Here is a 16,134-nt window from a genome sequence, read left to right as displayed (position 1 = left end):
AGCATTTAAAACTCGTCCCTTTTTTTATCTTGAAATACAATCTCTAATATTGTTCGTAGTGTTTATTGATTTAGTGCAATACACCTCCAACTTGAAAGGAGGCATACAACTAAAGTCCTGGGCACCAATTACCCGATTGTGATTTTCGTGACTAAATCATCCTTACTGATATTAACCATTACTATCAAGAAGGCGCGGATGCCAACTTGACTGAACTATAACCCTAGGGACCCTTAAAACCATGTTCTGCATCTAGCATAAGGGCATTGCGAACAAATCACAAATCACAGCAAATCACGAACAAACGAACAAATCACAGCAAAGTCGTGCTGCAAATACCACATGCCGATGCCAGGTTTCTCCCAGCTCAAGGGCAAGTGGAGATGCAAGAAATTTTCATTAAATTACATTTATCTAGAAATAATATACTGGATACGATTAATAGAACCTAATAAAAATATAGGAAAAAACGTATGCGTAGACCTAATGTAGGTCCTAAGTGCACTGATGTCCTGGGTAATTTAAGGAGAATACCTCAATTTATATCATTTCATGAGCAGACAGGAAAGCACGAAAACAAGCAGACAGGATTTTCAGCAATGTATGCATACTTTGAAAATGAAAAGATATGCACTCTGTCTATTTTAGTACACCGTGTCATACACGTCTGAATACAAGTCACAATCAGATAAATTGCAAAATATAAGGATTACCGCAAAAAATTCGCGAATAAACTTTTACTAAACAAAGTTCGAGAAGAAACTTTCTATTCTAGAATTGACATGTTCCTATTCAAACGACGCTTGAATTAAAACTTCAATCTCCTCCTTAGTGCAGCCACCCTCTTCCTCGTCAGACTTCAAACTCCAAACGATGAGCTTTAATCCTTGTCTTCTGAACCTATTAATTGGAAGTCAACTGCCACTACTTTCTGCCCTTCCGGACAAGGAATGATCTAAAGATCCTTGTTATTGACATAAGACTCCGACTCTCCAGATACTAAATTGGATACTTTAATTAACTCGAACTCTCTCGTTGCAGCGTTAGACCCAAGGCTGACCCTCTTCAAATGCCTCTTCCAGCTTCAAAGCTCCTCCATCCTGTCATCCCCTCCTTTTGATCTATTAAATATTTTTATCTTAGTTTCGTATTCTTTTCCAACTAATTTTGATTTTTCTGAACGGCGTTTATTGTTTTTCTCATACCACAAATTATATACTTCTTTTAATTTCTCTTTTGCACTGTATTGCTTTTTTGGATGATAAATGTAAAGTTTGGCAATGACCTATTTTGAGAATTAAAATTTATCTTATCTTAAACACCCGAGTATTTCAAGTCACTTCTATACAGTTTCGTCACAACTAAACCTGGAACTTCGTAAAAAAAGAAGACTATTCCAAGGATACTCTGACGGACCTTGAGGACTTAAGAAAACCAATATACTTTTCCTAGTAAATGATAATCTTTAAATCAACTTACACGTGGGTGTCGATGTAGAGCTGGCACGGCGACGGAGGGTGGGCGTGTATGTTCTTGTCAGTGTAGCACGAGACGAATCGGAATCATATATCTCTTCTGCAAACACAAATTGGCATTTTTAATGAAGACAGTTAATATGCAAATGTTAAATAAACTACACTAGAAAAGAGACACAAAAACCATTAGGCTAAAGGGAATAAGTCAGCAGAGTCACTCAAATACGAAATCATATGCCATATGACGTCACCTTGCATGTGAATATGCAGTTCTTACCAAAAATTATGTTTTTATTTTTTATACGTTTTTACTTAAAAAAAAAAAAAAAACAAGGAGATTGAGCAATTTCTTTTAAAAAATGAGCTCTTAAACAGCTCTCTATGATGTTCCGGTGCCCGGATACCGTTGAAAAAAAAAAAAAAAAAAGAAGAAACAAGAAAAGAGGAGGACACATAAATGTTACACATGCAACAAAGGGATTTTCCTTTTTGTGCAAAGTGGAGAATGTAGCTTTCCTATATTTTGACAATGGCCATTCCCCAAAATTCCCGTAGATGTGTTTCCGAAATAAACTTTTACCATTAAGCTTAATCAAAATCATAGCTACCATTCCTAAATCAGCTTCAAATGGCAATTTGTTCTCAACTGACATTTCCTTTTAAAAAATATTTTAAATTTTCGGATACTATGGGCTGAACTTCGTTCTTTACTAGGTTGTAGCAATCGCACAAAATATGAAATTGTAAATTTGCTACCTTAGTTTTCGTAATTGTGCGTTGCTTGATATTAAAAAGGGGTTCATTCCTAAAGAGTAGGAATGCAGTGGCACAGAACATTATTTTCATTTTAAAATTCATTTCACATTTAAAATTCTGAATCTAGAAGACGCATAATACGTAGTAAATACAACAAAAAATATGCAACGACTAGAGAAATATTATGAAAGGATTCATACCTAGAGGAGGCGCGGTAGGTTTCAACACATCCCGAGGTTCACTTTTGCTGCGTCGTCGGTTTTCGTGATTCATTGCTTCAAGTTGAGCAGTTGCAGTAACAGGCCCCTCTCTTGGTACTGATACGGTGGTGACACTAACTATATGACTGGCATCTTGATCCTCCAAAATGTGCTCATGAGACTGTAAGAGATTAAAATAGATAATTAGAAAAATCTACCCATGTTAATCCGTTGAGCAAGAAGGAGCCTTTAAAACCTGGAAGTCTTGTGGATCAACCTCAGCTTGTAAATTCATGAGGTTGCCTTTAGGAAGTACACAAGGCATTTTTGAGAGAGAGAGAGAGAGAGAGAGAGAGAGAGAGAGAGAGAGAGAGAGAGAGAGAGAGAGAGAGAGAGAGAGAGAGAGAGAGAGAGAGAGAGAGAGAGAGAGAGAGAGAGAGAGAGAGAGAGAGAGAGAGAGAGAGAGAGAGAGAGAGAGAGAGAGAGAGAGAGAGAGAGAGAGAGAGAGAGAGAGAGAGAGAGAGAGAGAGAGAGAGAGAGAGAGAGAGAGAGAGAGAGAGAGAGAGAGAGAGAGAGAGAGAGAGAGAGAGAGAGAGAGATAGAGAGAGAGAGAGAGAGAGAGAGGCAAACAGGCAGACAGGCAAATCTTTGTCCGTTTTTCGGAGCGTCCATGCTTCACAACCAAATTTGACCACTGCCATCACTGTAGCTTCCAATTTTATATTCTTGGTTCGCAGACTTTTTTTCTTTCAAACTTTTTTCAACTGTGAAGAAACACCCCGAGCCTCGGCTATTCTAACCGTCTTTACTAATAATACTACCAAGGTAAGTGAAGCTGCCCACCTGATCAATCTTTTCATTACCCAACGTCACCTTTTCATCTTCACTTATTCCAAGCCTTAGTAACTTAGTCTTCTTAAAATTAATTTTCAAACCTATTCTAGCATCCTAAACTCGCATAGCCTCTAAAGTTCATTCATTTTGCTCATACTTCCATCTAGTATGCTTAAATCTTCAGCATAATCTAAGTCCAGGAGCTTTTAATTAACTAAATATACCATTAAGAAAATACTCCCCTCTCCAAACGTCCTGTATGTCTATCCACTGATTCTAATGACATCCGTTCCTCGTGCCAGAATTGTAGCTCTTACACGTTGAAATTAACCTCATTTCTCAAGCTGTTTACTGAAACTAGTCCACGTCCTATATTTTGCACTTTAACAGGACCTGGATTTTTGTATTTTAAAATAAAATTTTGGTGTTTTGAATTTTGAAAAAGGTTATGAGAATGATTCAAACCGAAAATAAAGATTTGAAATAAAAATCCTTGTGTGATTTTTGACGATATTGTTATGTACGATGTAAAGACAAGTTATTCACTTAGGGAACTGATGGTATTTAGTGGGTAAATTGTGAAGAAGGGATCTGAAGGTAAACAGAGAAACTTTGAAATGAAATCAAATGTATTGTAGCTGAATGTTTGTGAGCCTGATACCAGCATAGATTGAGTACCCCCCCCCCCCCCTCTGTGACGGAAGGGCAGCCTGTCAAACAGCTAGACGGATGTTGCGTTCGGGTATTTGGTTGTAGAATGCTTCGAATGTAAATCAGTAAAGTATTAACAACTCAAATTAAATAAAATATATGATGTGATTTTTTTTTTGGTAGGTATAGGTGGTGCCACAATAAAATTATAAATTTTGTTTTGTATTAGTTTTGTAATTATTATTAGTTTTAAATTATTAATTACTAATAAAATTATTAGTTTTGTAATGTAAAAGAAGTTAGTCCCACTGGGAAGAGTGGGGATGGGATTAAAATTTTAAAAAAATTACAGGGGCTAACTGTTTGCCAAGTAGTTATATTGTTTTTAGAATTCAGGATGAAAAAAGAGAGAAACAACCCAAGAGCATCTGGATATGAAATTGGAAAATTCTACTGCATAATTAAGGAGTGCTAGAACAAAAAGATTAGGAGCTGTGAGCTGAATGTTACACATCAAAATGCAGACTAAAAGAGTATGGTTAAAACTGTAAGTTTGGCCATTTTTCTTTAGAGAATTGTTTTAGAAAAATCAAAACTTTCTTAAGCTACATATGACTATATGTGGAAGATTATAATTGAGTGTCCGTAAACTTGTAATTAAAATGTTACTTATCCACATACAGACATTAACGAGTGGATACTTAAAAAAACTTTTTCGTATGCTGACCAAAGGTCTGCGTTGCGCAGGTACCGATCTCCTGATTCAATCCCTTCGGTCGGGAGTGCTACGCGTGGTTGGGGGCAAATCATCCGACGCTTCCCGTGTTTTCCCCACAAATTTCTCGAGGTACCCATTTAGAGCTGAGTCGACTCTGGCTGAACTTACAGGGTCACGCCATTGACCCCCGCTCCAAACCAAATAACCGGCGACACCAGGACTCGAACGCCTGACCTCAAGATTTCAAGTCCGGAGCGCTAAGCGGATTCTATACACTAGACGGAGCGCTAAGCGCTCCGTCTAGTGTATAGAATGTCTTAATTACCCAAAAGTCGTCTTAAGCAGCTACTTAGTATCCCCAACAAGTCTAAGTGAGTGAGAAAAAATAAAGTGCAAAAAGGCGATCCGCTCAAAAGAACTACCAACAGCAACACATCCACACTTAAAACCACACACTAGATGTCAGCACCAGCTTGTCGAAACATCTTATTTTTACCTTTCTTGTTCTGCTTCTTGAACGACGTTTCTTCGAGGCAGAGCCATCTTTATCTCCACTCTTGCGTCTCTTCCATTGTCGTGAGGCTCTTGGCGGGGAAAAGTCCAAATCTTCTTCAGTTCTGTCGAAACTAACTCCATCCACGAAAGATGCTGGAAAAAACACTAAATAATCATTTTATGAACATCATGGGCCTAAGTGCGTAAGCATGCTTCAAGAGTGACTCTCCTCCAAAAGACAAGTTTTTATTTGTGTTACAAACATACTTGATGATATAGAAACACAGAAGTTGAAGAGATAAAAAATTTAGTATAAAACTGGAAATCCTTCGAGCCATGACACCCTACATCACAACTTGTTGCCACAAAAGAAAAAGTCTTATCCTCGAGTACTATATTTATGCATATTATATGCACCGCTGACACCGCTTTTTTCACTAATGACACCCATTAAAACAAGAAAGAATTTTTATTGAAACGAATTGTTTCGATCTAGTATTCATTCTAAGCTCTAGAACGGATCCTGCGTTAAAAAACCGTCGTTAACTAAAGTTAAGAGAAATATGTATTCTAATCATGAGTTTTAATTAATTCTTTAAGTTAGCTTTTTTTGATATGAGGTGAATAGATGACATTGGAAATTTTGGACACTTGGATTGTTTTTGTGGCTCAAATAGCAGCTCAGCGAGGAAAAATGTACATATTGATTAGCAAGATCAAGTATTGTTTGTATAGTTAATTCGTGCGAACAACGCCTATTAGCTATATATTTTATTTTCCTGGCACGCCCCTTAGATAACTTATTTTTGTTGTGGCTTGAAGATTGAGTTGAACAGAAGTCGTTTTTCAAGTATAAACCTGTCTGTATACTGTTTAGTTGTAGTTTATTAATATACAAAACGAAAACATTAAAAACTTCCCAAATTTTTTTTTTACACAATATTGCCATTATTTTCCATTAAAGCCTCTTTCATCATATGTATGTAATTTTCTATCTAAGTGGTTAAGTTACATTTCTTTAAGCATAACCTTTTACACTCTAGCTTACGTAAAATCCATAGAATTATCGTAATCATCACTTAAAATCATCATAAGCAAATTACTAAAAAATTAAAACGTGGAATGGAGATGGATATTCAAACTCTGATCAGTGTTGCTATATTGGCTTATTTCCAGCCAGAATGGCTTATTTTGATGGTGACTGGCGGGTAAATTTTTAAGTTATGGTTGTTGTACAGATCAGCATATCCATACAAATTATTATTACTTGCTTGCTGGGGCAAAATATTGTCTGGCTTATTTAACTTGTGTTTAAAAAAAGGCTCTGGCTTATTTCTGGCTTGTTTTTCAATGACTCTGGCTTATGTTGCCTCGCCTTCTTGCAACACTGGCTCTAATCAAGCGTGAAAGGCTTCCTAGTAACAGTCCAATAATTTATTTCAGAATTTATTAACAAACCATCCAGAAATTCCATCTTGCTACTATATTTACTTTACATAACATACCATAAACTTATGCAACGCAAAATGCAAAGTACAGCTATATTCTATTTAGCACTTTCTACTTTATGGACAAAATTTGCTCGTTATGAACATTATGGACGTTATGGATATTGCGGACAAAATTTGCTCGTTTGCTACGTTATGGACAAAGATTACATGGCCTTTTCTTAAAGGTTAAGTTACCTATAAAAAAAAAAATAGTCTTTTTCACATTATACTCTCAACATCAATTATATATATGTAATAGGCAGCGCTATCTCTAAGTGAGGGATGGTTTCTCAAGAAAACAAACCTCATGCCAAGCAGTCAACCTCTGGTTATCTCATACTCTTAAACGAGCAATAATTGTATAGGAATGATTAAATGGAAATTTTATTGCCCAAAAGCACATGAAGGTGTTGAAGTAAAAAAAAAAAAAAAAAAAAAAAAAAAAAAAAAAAAAACAGAACTAAATATACAAGAACACAAATAAAAGATAAATTGTGTATTTAGGGTTTTGTAAAGGGTAATGTCTGCCCATACAAGTTTAATAAACTTTGGGTTTTGTTGTTAATGTGTTTTATTTCTTTTTCATAAAACCCTTTTTCTCTCTAAACTAACACTCAATCATTGTCTGGGAAAATATACGGGACTGATCAAGCCTTTCAAAAAATTTTTCACGGCAACGCTTAGCTCGACTGTGATAATTAAAAGGGCGACGTACGCCATTTTTATAATTTTCCAGTAGAGCCAAAAAACAAAAAAAAGTTTGTCAGCTGTAGTCACTCTGAAGTATGTGGCTAATGGAGATAAAGGGAACATATTCTAAACCAAATTCTTACGCTCTTTTCGGCGGTACAAATTAAATTCAGGTATTCCGAGCGAGTTCAAAATTATTCCATTTTATGGTGTATGTGTCCAATTTCCTTGACAAAAAAGGAGAAAATGCCAGGTTCCCATTTTATATCTTCATAGGATAATACTCTTCTGTCATTCTGAATTGCAACAAGACCTGATAAAAAAAGAGGCACATGCCCCTTAGTGGCGTGTTTCTCTTTTTACTTTCGTAACGGTCCGAGATAGAAGGATTCTGAATGAACCATTCGATTTCTCGGGCTCATTTTACCCACGACACCTGCATAACAACTTTCCGACCAAAATGGCATATGTCGCCCTTTTAATTATTACAGCCAAGCTGCAGCCAGCGGTTCAGCCAAACCGTTAGTGGCGATCAGCTGCCTGTTTCTTGACCGTAGGGAAAATTCCCAAGAGACATTTTGCATTTCTATAATACTTAGAACTTCAAATTTTGGCAGCACACGGAAAAACGTTCCAGAAAGGGGAAAGACCAATTACGATAGGGAATGAGTGGTAGGCTCTGGCAAGTATACGTCTGTTTCGGCTTAAACAGATTAAACGGCTTAACAGATTAAAAGGATGATTAAAATTAAAAGTGGGACATATACGGTTTTAGTCGAAATTGAGTTATTTATGTCGTGGGCAAACTTATCACAATGAGCCAGATGGTGCAGTCAGAATCGTCCTATTTTATGCTGTTACGAAGATAAAAAAATAGGCCGGTTTTAACCTACCTCACAGCCGACAGCTGTGATAGTTAAAAGGGCGACATATGCCATTTTGGTCAAAAATGAGTTATGTATGTGTCGTCTTTATGAAGATAAAAAAGAGACATACGCCATATTTGGACGTGGACCAACTTTGACGATAAATAGAGACATACACCATGGACAGACTTTTTCCCGTTTTTTGGCTTTCCTGAAGTTACAAAATGGCGTATGTCGCCCTTCTAATTATCACAACCGCGTTGTATCGCACTTTGCAGCAAATAGGAAGTCCAAATACTTTTTGCAATTTTTCACAAAGATGCGCAAGTAGGAGGGAGCGCGTTGATTTGACACTGGTACCGATTGGAAGGCCAAGATACCTGATACTTGCAGATGGGGAAACATATTGAATTCCTAGATGAACACTGCCTGAAACTGGTCAAAGAATAAAATCTCACTCTTATATGCGTTGGAGGACAAACCTATTTCTTCCATATCTGCGACTAATGACAAAGAAAATTCCTCAGCTGATGACAGCGTCCGGCTAAGGTATAAAATATGAACAGCATAATTAAGGAGAAAATGGTCCAGACCTCTAAATACGTAACTCTTCGTAATTTTCCCCTGAGCTTTTAAAACCTAATTATTATAAAGTTGTGGCGACGTTATACCTCCTTGACGGATAACTTTCCGCGTATATTTATTTATTCGTAAATATATTCTCAAAAACGAAAATATATCTTTTTTTTCTGAAAATTATCTTACTGCCATTTCTGGTATAAAATAAATAATCTCAATAGGTCATGATTTTGAGAAAATTCTTTCCCCTCCAAGTCCCCTTAATATTTTTCATAAATCGTATGCTGAAAGAAATTAGAAAACCCTGAACCCCTAGAAACTAAAACCCTTAAAATGAGTCTCATATTCTTAACTGCTTCGCACTGAATGCTATACATTGCGGCAGAAAAATTACAATAACAATTGGTATACCAGAGGACCCAGCTGCGATCAGTGATTGCGGTTCGTTTAATAAGATTGTTCGTAATAAGATAATTGCTCGTTTTCCGGTTTGAAAAAATAAAAATCTAGAGGGGTAACATCTTTGGGAAATTTCGTTTTTTTCGTGAAATTTTATTTTGGAAAAACATTTGTCATATGAATGACGTCACAAATACTAAGACGTCTAATACCCTAATGGCTTTACTTTCTATCGCAAATAAAATACAGTAAAATTAAAAGTTGTCTTAAGAAACTTAAAAAGTATGGGTTTTTTTTTTACCGAGTTAAGTTGGGTTTTTTTAACATTTGATTTTGGATTTGATTTTTCGCCAATGACTCACTACTTAATTTTTTGACTTAACATTATTTTTGGAACATTCGCTAATAACGTTAGTAAACTTTTACCTTCTTTTTCGGACGTTTTAAGCAAAACAATTCTTTTTAAGCAACAATATTGATGAAAAATAATGTTAAATTAAGAGTTTGAATTCTTGGGCTCTGAACAATAAACATTAAATTTTCAACAGCCACTAATAATGCAAATATACAACAACGCTAAATAATGAAACATAAATATAATAACAAGTAAAACTTTTAATAGCCTTGTTGTAGCACAGTGGATTTATGCTTTATTTTGGCAATACGGGGCCCGGGGTTCGATCCCCTCCGCACCACGGTTGGGCAACAAGCTCGCTACTCGTCCCTATAAAAAAGACCTAGCAACTAAAAGGTCAATTCAATGCCCTATGCACCAGCAATGGCTCTGGAGGATCTTTATCCTTTTTTATCCTTTAAACTTTTAATAAAGGCACGCTAATTTAACATTCAGTGTCTTTATTAAGAGTCTACCCATAATTGTATTTTAATTTCATTTCATTTCAACTGTATGCCATTTTAACTATTGTTTGGATTGTTGGACCCTGAAGGACAGCAATGCTTTGGAACCCAGACTACTATAACTGGTCTATCGCTGATCTTTGAAAAAGGAAAATAGAGTCTGTTTTCCTAAAATAAAGGATTTTCTAACATAATTTGTATTTTAAAATACCTGCTACCGTCAAATAAAAATTAGACATATCAACTATCATAGGAGAGTATCAAATTATCAAACTAATGCTACTATTTATACTACTACTACTGCTAACAACTCACCGTAGTACCAAGCCGCCTGATGCCAGCAGAGCTATGCCTGCTCCTCCTCCATCCTAATCTATTCAAAGCGTCCCTCTTTACACCCTCCCAGGAAGTTCCCAATCCCCTAAATCTTTCTTTACGACATCATCCCATCCCAACCGCGGACGAGCCGAACGGACAGTAGGCTGAAAAGAACAATCTTCGGCAATCCTTCACCCGCACAACGTGCCCTAGCCATCTTTCTCTCATTAAAGCCCTAGAAAGCGGGATTGAACCACATTTTTCATACAGCCTACTGTTTGAAATACGGTCAATCAGCCGAGTACCCAAAACAATCCATAGGCATTTTCTCTAGAAAACATCTAGCAAATCTTTATCCGTTTTTCGGAGCACCCATGCTTCACAACTATATTTGACCACTGTCATCACTGTAGCTTCCAATATTCTATTCTTGGTTCGCAGACTTATCTTCCTATTCTTTCAAACTGTTTTCAACTGTGTAGAAACACTCCGAGCCTCGGCTATTCTTACCATCTTTACTAATAATACTACCAAGTTAAGTGAAGCCATCCACCTGATCAATCTTTTCGTTACCCAACGTCACCTTTTCATCTTCACTTAATCCTAGCCTTACTAACTTAGTCTTCTTAACATTAATTTTCAAACCTATTCTAGCACTCTAAACTCGCAAAACCTCTAAAACTTCATTCATTTTGCTCACACTTTCACCTAGAATGATTAAATCATCAGCATAATCTAAGTCCAGGGAAGTTTTTCTTCTCCTTTTGATTCAGTGTTCTCCCATTTCCTTTCCTGTACTCCTTGAGACAAAGTCCATCCAAATGATTCGTATAAAGGGGGTCAGAAAACAACCCTCCTTGATTGTTAACTCCTGATTCAATACGAAACCAGCTGGTAACCTTATATCCTACCTTAACCGCAGCAGTGTTATTCTCGTACATAGCACTAATCACTTTAATATATTTGTCTGATATACCATACAAGGATAAAACTTTTGCTAAAGCTCTTCAATCAATAGAATCGAAAGCTTTCTCATAATCTAAAAAACTGAGGACCAAAGGTGTTTGATAACTCTCAATTATGGCACTTCTCATTTATTAATATAAGAGTGGAGATTTGGTCGACACATCCTTTGCCTTCCTATAACCGCACTGTTCTTCTCTTATAACTTTATCTACAGCATCTCTCAGTCTAAAAAGTATCATATTACTAAGTAATTTGCTACCTACAGAGACCAGACCAATGCCTCAATAATTACGACACACACTCTTATCCCCTTTCTTATACAGTGGTTTAATTAGGGTTTTCCTAAAATAGCTAGATACTTTCCCTTTTTCAAAAATCATATTTATAATCTTCAGTAACTTATTTCTAACCACGGAGCCACTATATTTAAGAAACTCATTCACCACAGTATCAGCACCTGGAGCCTTATTATTTTTCATTCCTTTTAGTACTGTCGCTAATTATTCCTCACAAAACAAATCTTCCTTCACATCCAAGGTATCACAAACTTTTTCATTTTCCTCTACATCTTTTCCTATAACTCTATCCTGGTTTAGCACATTCTCAAAATGTTCTGCCCATTTCTCTTTAACTTTTTCCTTATCACTGATCGTGTCCCCGTTCCTATCTTTAACTTGGACAAGTCCGGATTGACTACTCCCTCTCAGTTTATTAACATGCCAGTACAGTATTTTACTATTATGCCGTCCAGCTGCATCTTCCAAATCCTGGGTAGTTTTATTCATGGTCTCCACTTAACACCTCCTTAGTTCATATTTTAATGCTTTCTCCATTTTCTTTACATTCCTCTTATTTTCAAATGATCAATCATTCAGATAATTTTTATACAAACCACTTCTCTTCTCTATCAAACATAAACGTTTTTCACTAATATTCCTAGCTGCGTTTCTAACATTCTTCCCAAAGACACCACCAGCATCTTCATAAATTATTTTGCTAAAATCATTCCATCCATCTTCTACATACTCAAATTGTAAACTCTCCATTTTTAGCATTCAACTGTTCCTGGAAATTTTCTCTCAAATTCTCATCCTGGAGTCTACCAACATCATAACTTCTCGGGCGGTAGTTACCCTTCCGAAATTTCAGCTTTAAATTACCCCCAACACTACTAGATGGTGATCTTTACTTTTAACATCAATAACTACACTCCTATATACCTAGAATCTTGTATCGATCCTTACAGTATTAGGCTTACAAGAGAATAACCATAAGGCTAGGTGCGTAACCACTACGGGGGTACCTCGTTAACTTGTCGGACATTTTATGACCAAATACTGTATCAGTTATAACTAGATTGTTACGGCTATAAAATTACAACAGTCAGTAGCGATAACTGTTTTCTTTTCCCACACCGAATTTATCTAGGCTAGGATACCATCTATCCTTATTTCTACTGACCTGGACGTTAAAATCTCCTAATAAGAACACCATATTTCTATCTGGGACCCTGTCTATTTGCTCCTGTAACTGTAAATAAAATCCATCGGAGTCACTATTGTCTCTGTCAGTCAGTTCTAGAGGGGCATATACTACATTGACTGATACCCTGCACTTTTTAGTCATAAAATAACTCATTAGTTTTCTATTATTAATACCTTCCAGCCTAAACAAGACTCAGCAGCTTCCTTATTCATCATGAACCCTACTCCTTGTCTTTGTAACCCGTTCGTCCTGCCTGAGTAAATAAATTCAATACCACCTAATTTCATGCTTCCTACCTCTGGGATATGAGTTTCTGAAACTCTTAATAAGACCTGTTCGAATCGTCTGAATTCGTCAATCAAAAATCTCGATACGATAGTTAATTTTTAATGGCGTAACATTCCAAGTTGCAATATTCATATTCATTCACTGATTGAAATTATTTTGGCCTCCGGAAAAGTAATGGTCCCAGATACCAGTGCAGGACGGGGACCAACATAATACCTCAAGTCTACACCGAAGCGCTTAAGCTGGAACAGACACCAGACAGCAAGAAGTCCCTGAGACCTCCCGTATGAATGGAGATTTTTTTGCAATCCTAGGCTCATCTTGGTCACAACAGGGTTTTCAGCACTTAGCGATACTCTTCTATCAACACACAGACAATCTCGAGCTTATTACCTCCAACTAATTATATACGGCTCACTGCTGCACCAAGCCACTACAGCTGCACATATTCCTCCAACAAACATATTCAAATATTCACTCTTTACCCCCCTCCTATGAAGTTCAACTTCCCTTAAAATTCTTTTTTATGACCTCTTCCCACTCCACTCGAGAACTACCTACCTCTCGGTTGACTCCAAACGGATCACCAAAAAGGGAAACCTTTGGCAATCTATCATCCTTCATCCGTGAAACGCCATCTCAACCTCTTTAACTACAGTCCTTAATTGAACGTCTGATTTGACGTCATATGCTCCAGCAATGGCTCCGGAGTATATTTTTGAAATTAGATCATACACTATCTCAGAAGGAACTTAAATGAAGTACCTGTAGAGCTTAATTCGTTAATCGGATCAAGTCTATCCAGTCTTGATGGAGATTCTTCTCGTCTATCATTTCTAAGTTGAATAAATGACAGTTTTTCTCTGGTTTCTCTATCAAATCGATTCAAATCACTTCCTACTATTTCCGCCACTACACGTAGCTTTTCCTCCTAAACAAATAAAACAAAGAGTAAGATGCACAAAATGAAAATAAGCACAAATTGAGACATTCAATCATAGCTTGAATTCTGAAAAAAGCCCTACAAACACTTTATGAGCATGCAGCCAAAATATCAGGTAGAGGGGGGGGGGGGGTAAAAGACAGTTCTAAGAGTTCAATTCTAAAAAAAAAGATCTTTCTAGTCACAATTACCATAGTTTTAGTACATTCCAAGGTATTTCCTACAGATTTTTTCTCTAGGTATCTTTGTAAGGGGTGAATTCTTCCCCGCCTTAGCGCGTAGGTGAAACGCACCCTGTTTTCATTACTGCATTTGGTATTAGGAGATGAACAGGCACTGGCGGCAGTTATCAGCCTATTTTACCCCCTCTCGACCTAACATTTAAATCACCAGTTCTCACTGGTAGAGCTCACATTTCCCAATAAAAAACTTAAAAAAATTTGAGTAAAAGTAAAATTGAGAAAGAAAAGTAAAAAAAAAAGAAACTAACCGTTTTTAATTAAGCACCTCAAATTGCCACCCTGGAAAAGTTGACCCTCCGCCCCACTCTATTCGAAGCTTCCGCTTTGGCTAGTTCCCACGAATTCCCAACTTACTAGCTAATATTATAGCATTACCCAAGCCTGATTCACGATGTTTCACATTTTTTTCCACTTTTTAGTCTTCATGGCGAAACCACACTTTGCATTCAGTTTTTGTACTGAATAACGGAATTGATTTTATTTCTCCCTAAAAATACATGTCACAAATGAGATCAAATGATATTTAAAATGAAAATGAGAGACTGTTGAATAATGAGACGTCGAAAAATTGCAAAAACAGCAAAAAGAATATGAGGCCAAACAGCTTGTGAAGTTCGACCTATACTATGAAGGTGCAATCACATTTGGGAATGAACAGTCTGTTCTGTTCTTCGTTTGTTGAAATGACTTAGTTAGTTTTCTGTGTAACTAACAGTGCCTCTTCCCCTTCTGCACTCCAACTTAAAGCAACATAGTCTTCTCAACAACAATTTTCAAAACTACTTCTGCAACTTAAATTCTTAAAAAGTCTCTCCGTTCTTCTCTTAATAAATCTTATTTAGCACCAATGAGTTTAAAAAATAAAAACAAAAAAAATTAAAATTAAAAATAATAAAAAAAAAAATGAGAGACTTGGATTTAGAATCGCGTGCTTGTGCCTAAATTTTCTCCATCGCTTCTACTACTACTGTAAATCAGTCGTAATATTACTCTACCTAAGGCTGATACAACTGCAAACACTCTCCCATCATTCTCTCCCGCTTAAAAAAATCTGTTTTAGCCACCTTCTAAGAGATCTCTCAACAATTTGGTAATCTTTCCATAGTCTCAACCTAATCTAGTCCGCACTATCCAACCTTTCTTTACCTCTTTACAGATTATGCGGTACGGCTATTCAAGTCATATTGTCTATGTTCAACCGGAGGACATACCTAAAACCCCTATACTGTTTTTTCCTGATACAGACACTGAGGGAGGTCGAACCAATTCGTTCACAAAGACTAACCCTCGGCAGTTGGTTGCCAAACTTGGTTCCTAAATTTTCCTTCGGCAATTTCTCTAAAAAAAAAACTTCTACCAAACTCTCCTCTTGTTTCTATAGTCGCGATGTTTTCTGGCCATATTTAGTTACACCCATTAGACGCTCTCCCCCTGCCATACATTCCTAAGTTTAGTCCAATTATCTTACACTTCTGATATTCTACTGCAAACTCCATGCTTTCATTGCAAACTCTATCCTTAGTTTCAACACTGTTCATGTAAATGACCGTACCTACTTCTAAATCATTTTCCTTCATGGTACCTTGAAAACCATCTCATACCCTAAAATATCACTTCTTTTTCATATCTATCTTGCGTCGAAGCTTTACGTCTTGCTTACTTTGAGTAGACTTTGGATCCATTTGTTATCATAGGTTTGTAGTGTTTTTAAAAGACTAGAAGTGCAAAACCTAGCTAGTTTATAAAATAAAAGACCCCCCCCCCCTCTTTAGAATACTCTCATCCACTCTCCTCTAAAGTTTTGTGTGTGTACACTCGTGAACATAATTCAGTCGCTGGATTGTTACGAAACCAGCTGGTAACCTTATTTCCTACCTTATT

General features: G+C 36.6%; 1 protein-coding gene across 1 annotated transcript in view; it reads right to left on the bottom strand.

Moving 5' to 3' along the window:
• Positions 1-16,134, bottom strand: part of LOC148946546 (rac GTPase-activating protein 1-like) — a 137,435-nt gene that overhangs the window by 84,921 nt on the left and 36,380 nt on the right. The window contains exons 3-6 of the mRNA XM_089097037.1: positions 13,834-13,999; positions 5,131-5,282; positions 2,432-2,612; positions 1,480-1,575 (exon numbers count right to left, since the gene is read on the bottom strand). Coding sequence (XP_088953163.1) covers positions 1,480-1,575; positions 2,432-2,612; positions 5,131-5,282; positions 13,834-13,999 — 595 coding nt within the window. The remainder of the gene's footprint in view (positions 1-1,479; positions 1,576-2,431; positions 2,613-5,130; positions 5,283-13,833; positions 14,000-16,134) is intronic.

The sequence above is a fragment of the Artemia sp. Qi Xiang Cuo genome, chromosome 11, assembly GCF_049724085.1.
Source record: "Artemia sp. Qi Xiang Cuo chromosome 11, ASM4972408v1, whole genome shotgun sequence".
NCBI lineage: Eukaryota > Metazoa > Arthropoda > Branchiopoda > Anostraca > Artemiidae > Artemia > Artemia sp. Qi Xiang Cuo.
The sequence above is the reverse complement of the archived record's forward strand: the minus strand, read 5'-3'. Positions and strand labels throughout refer to the sequence as shown.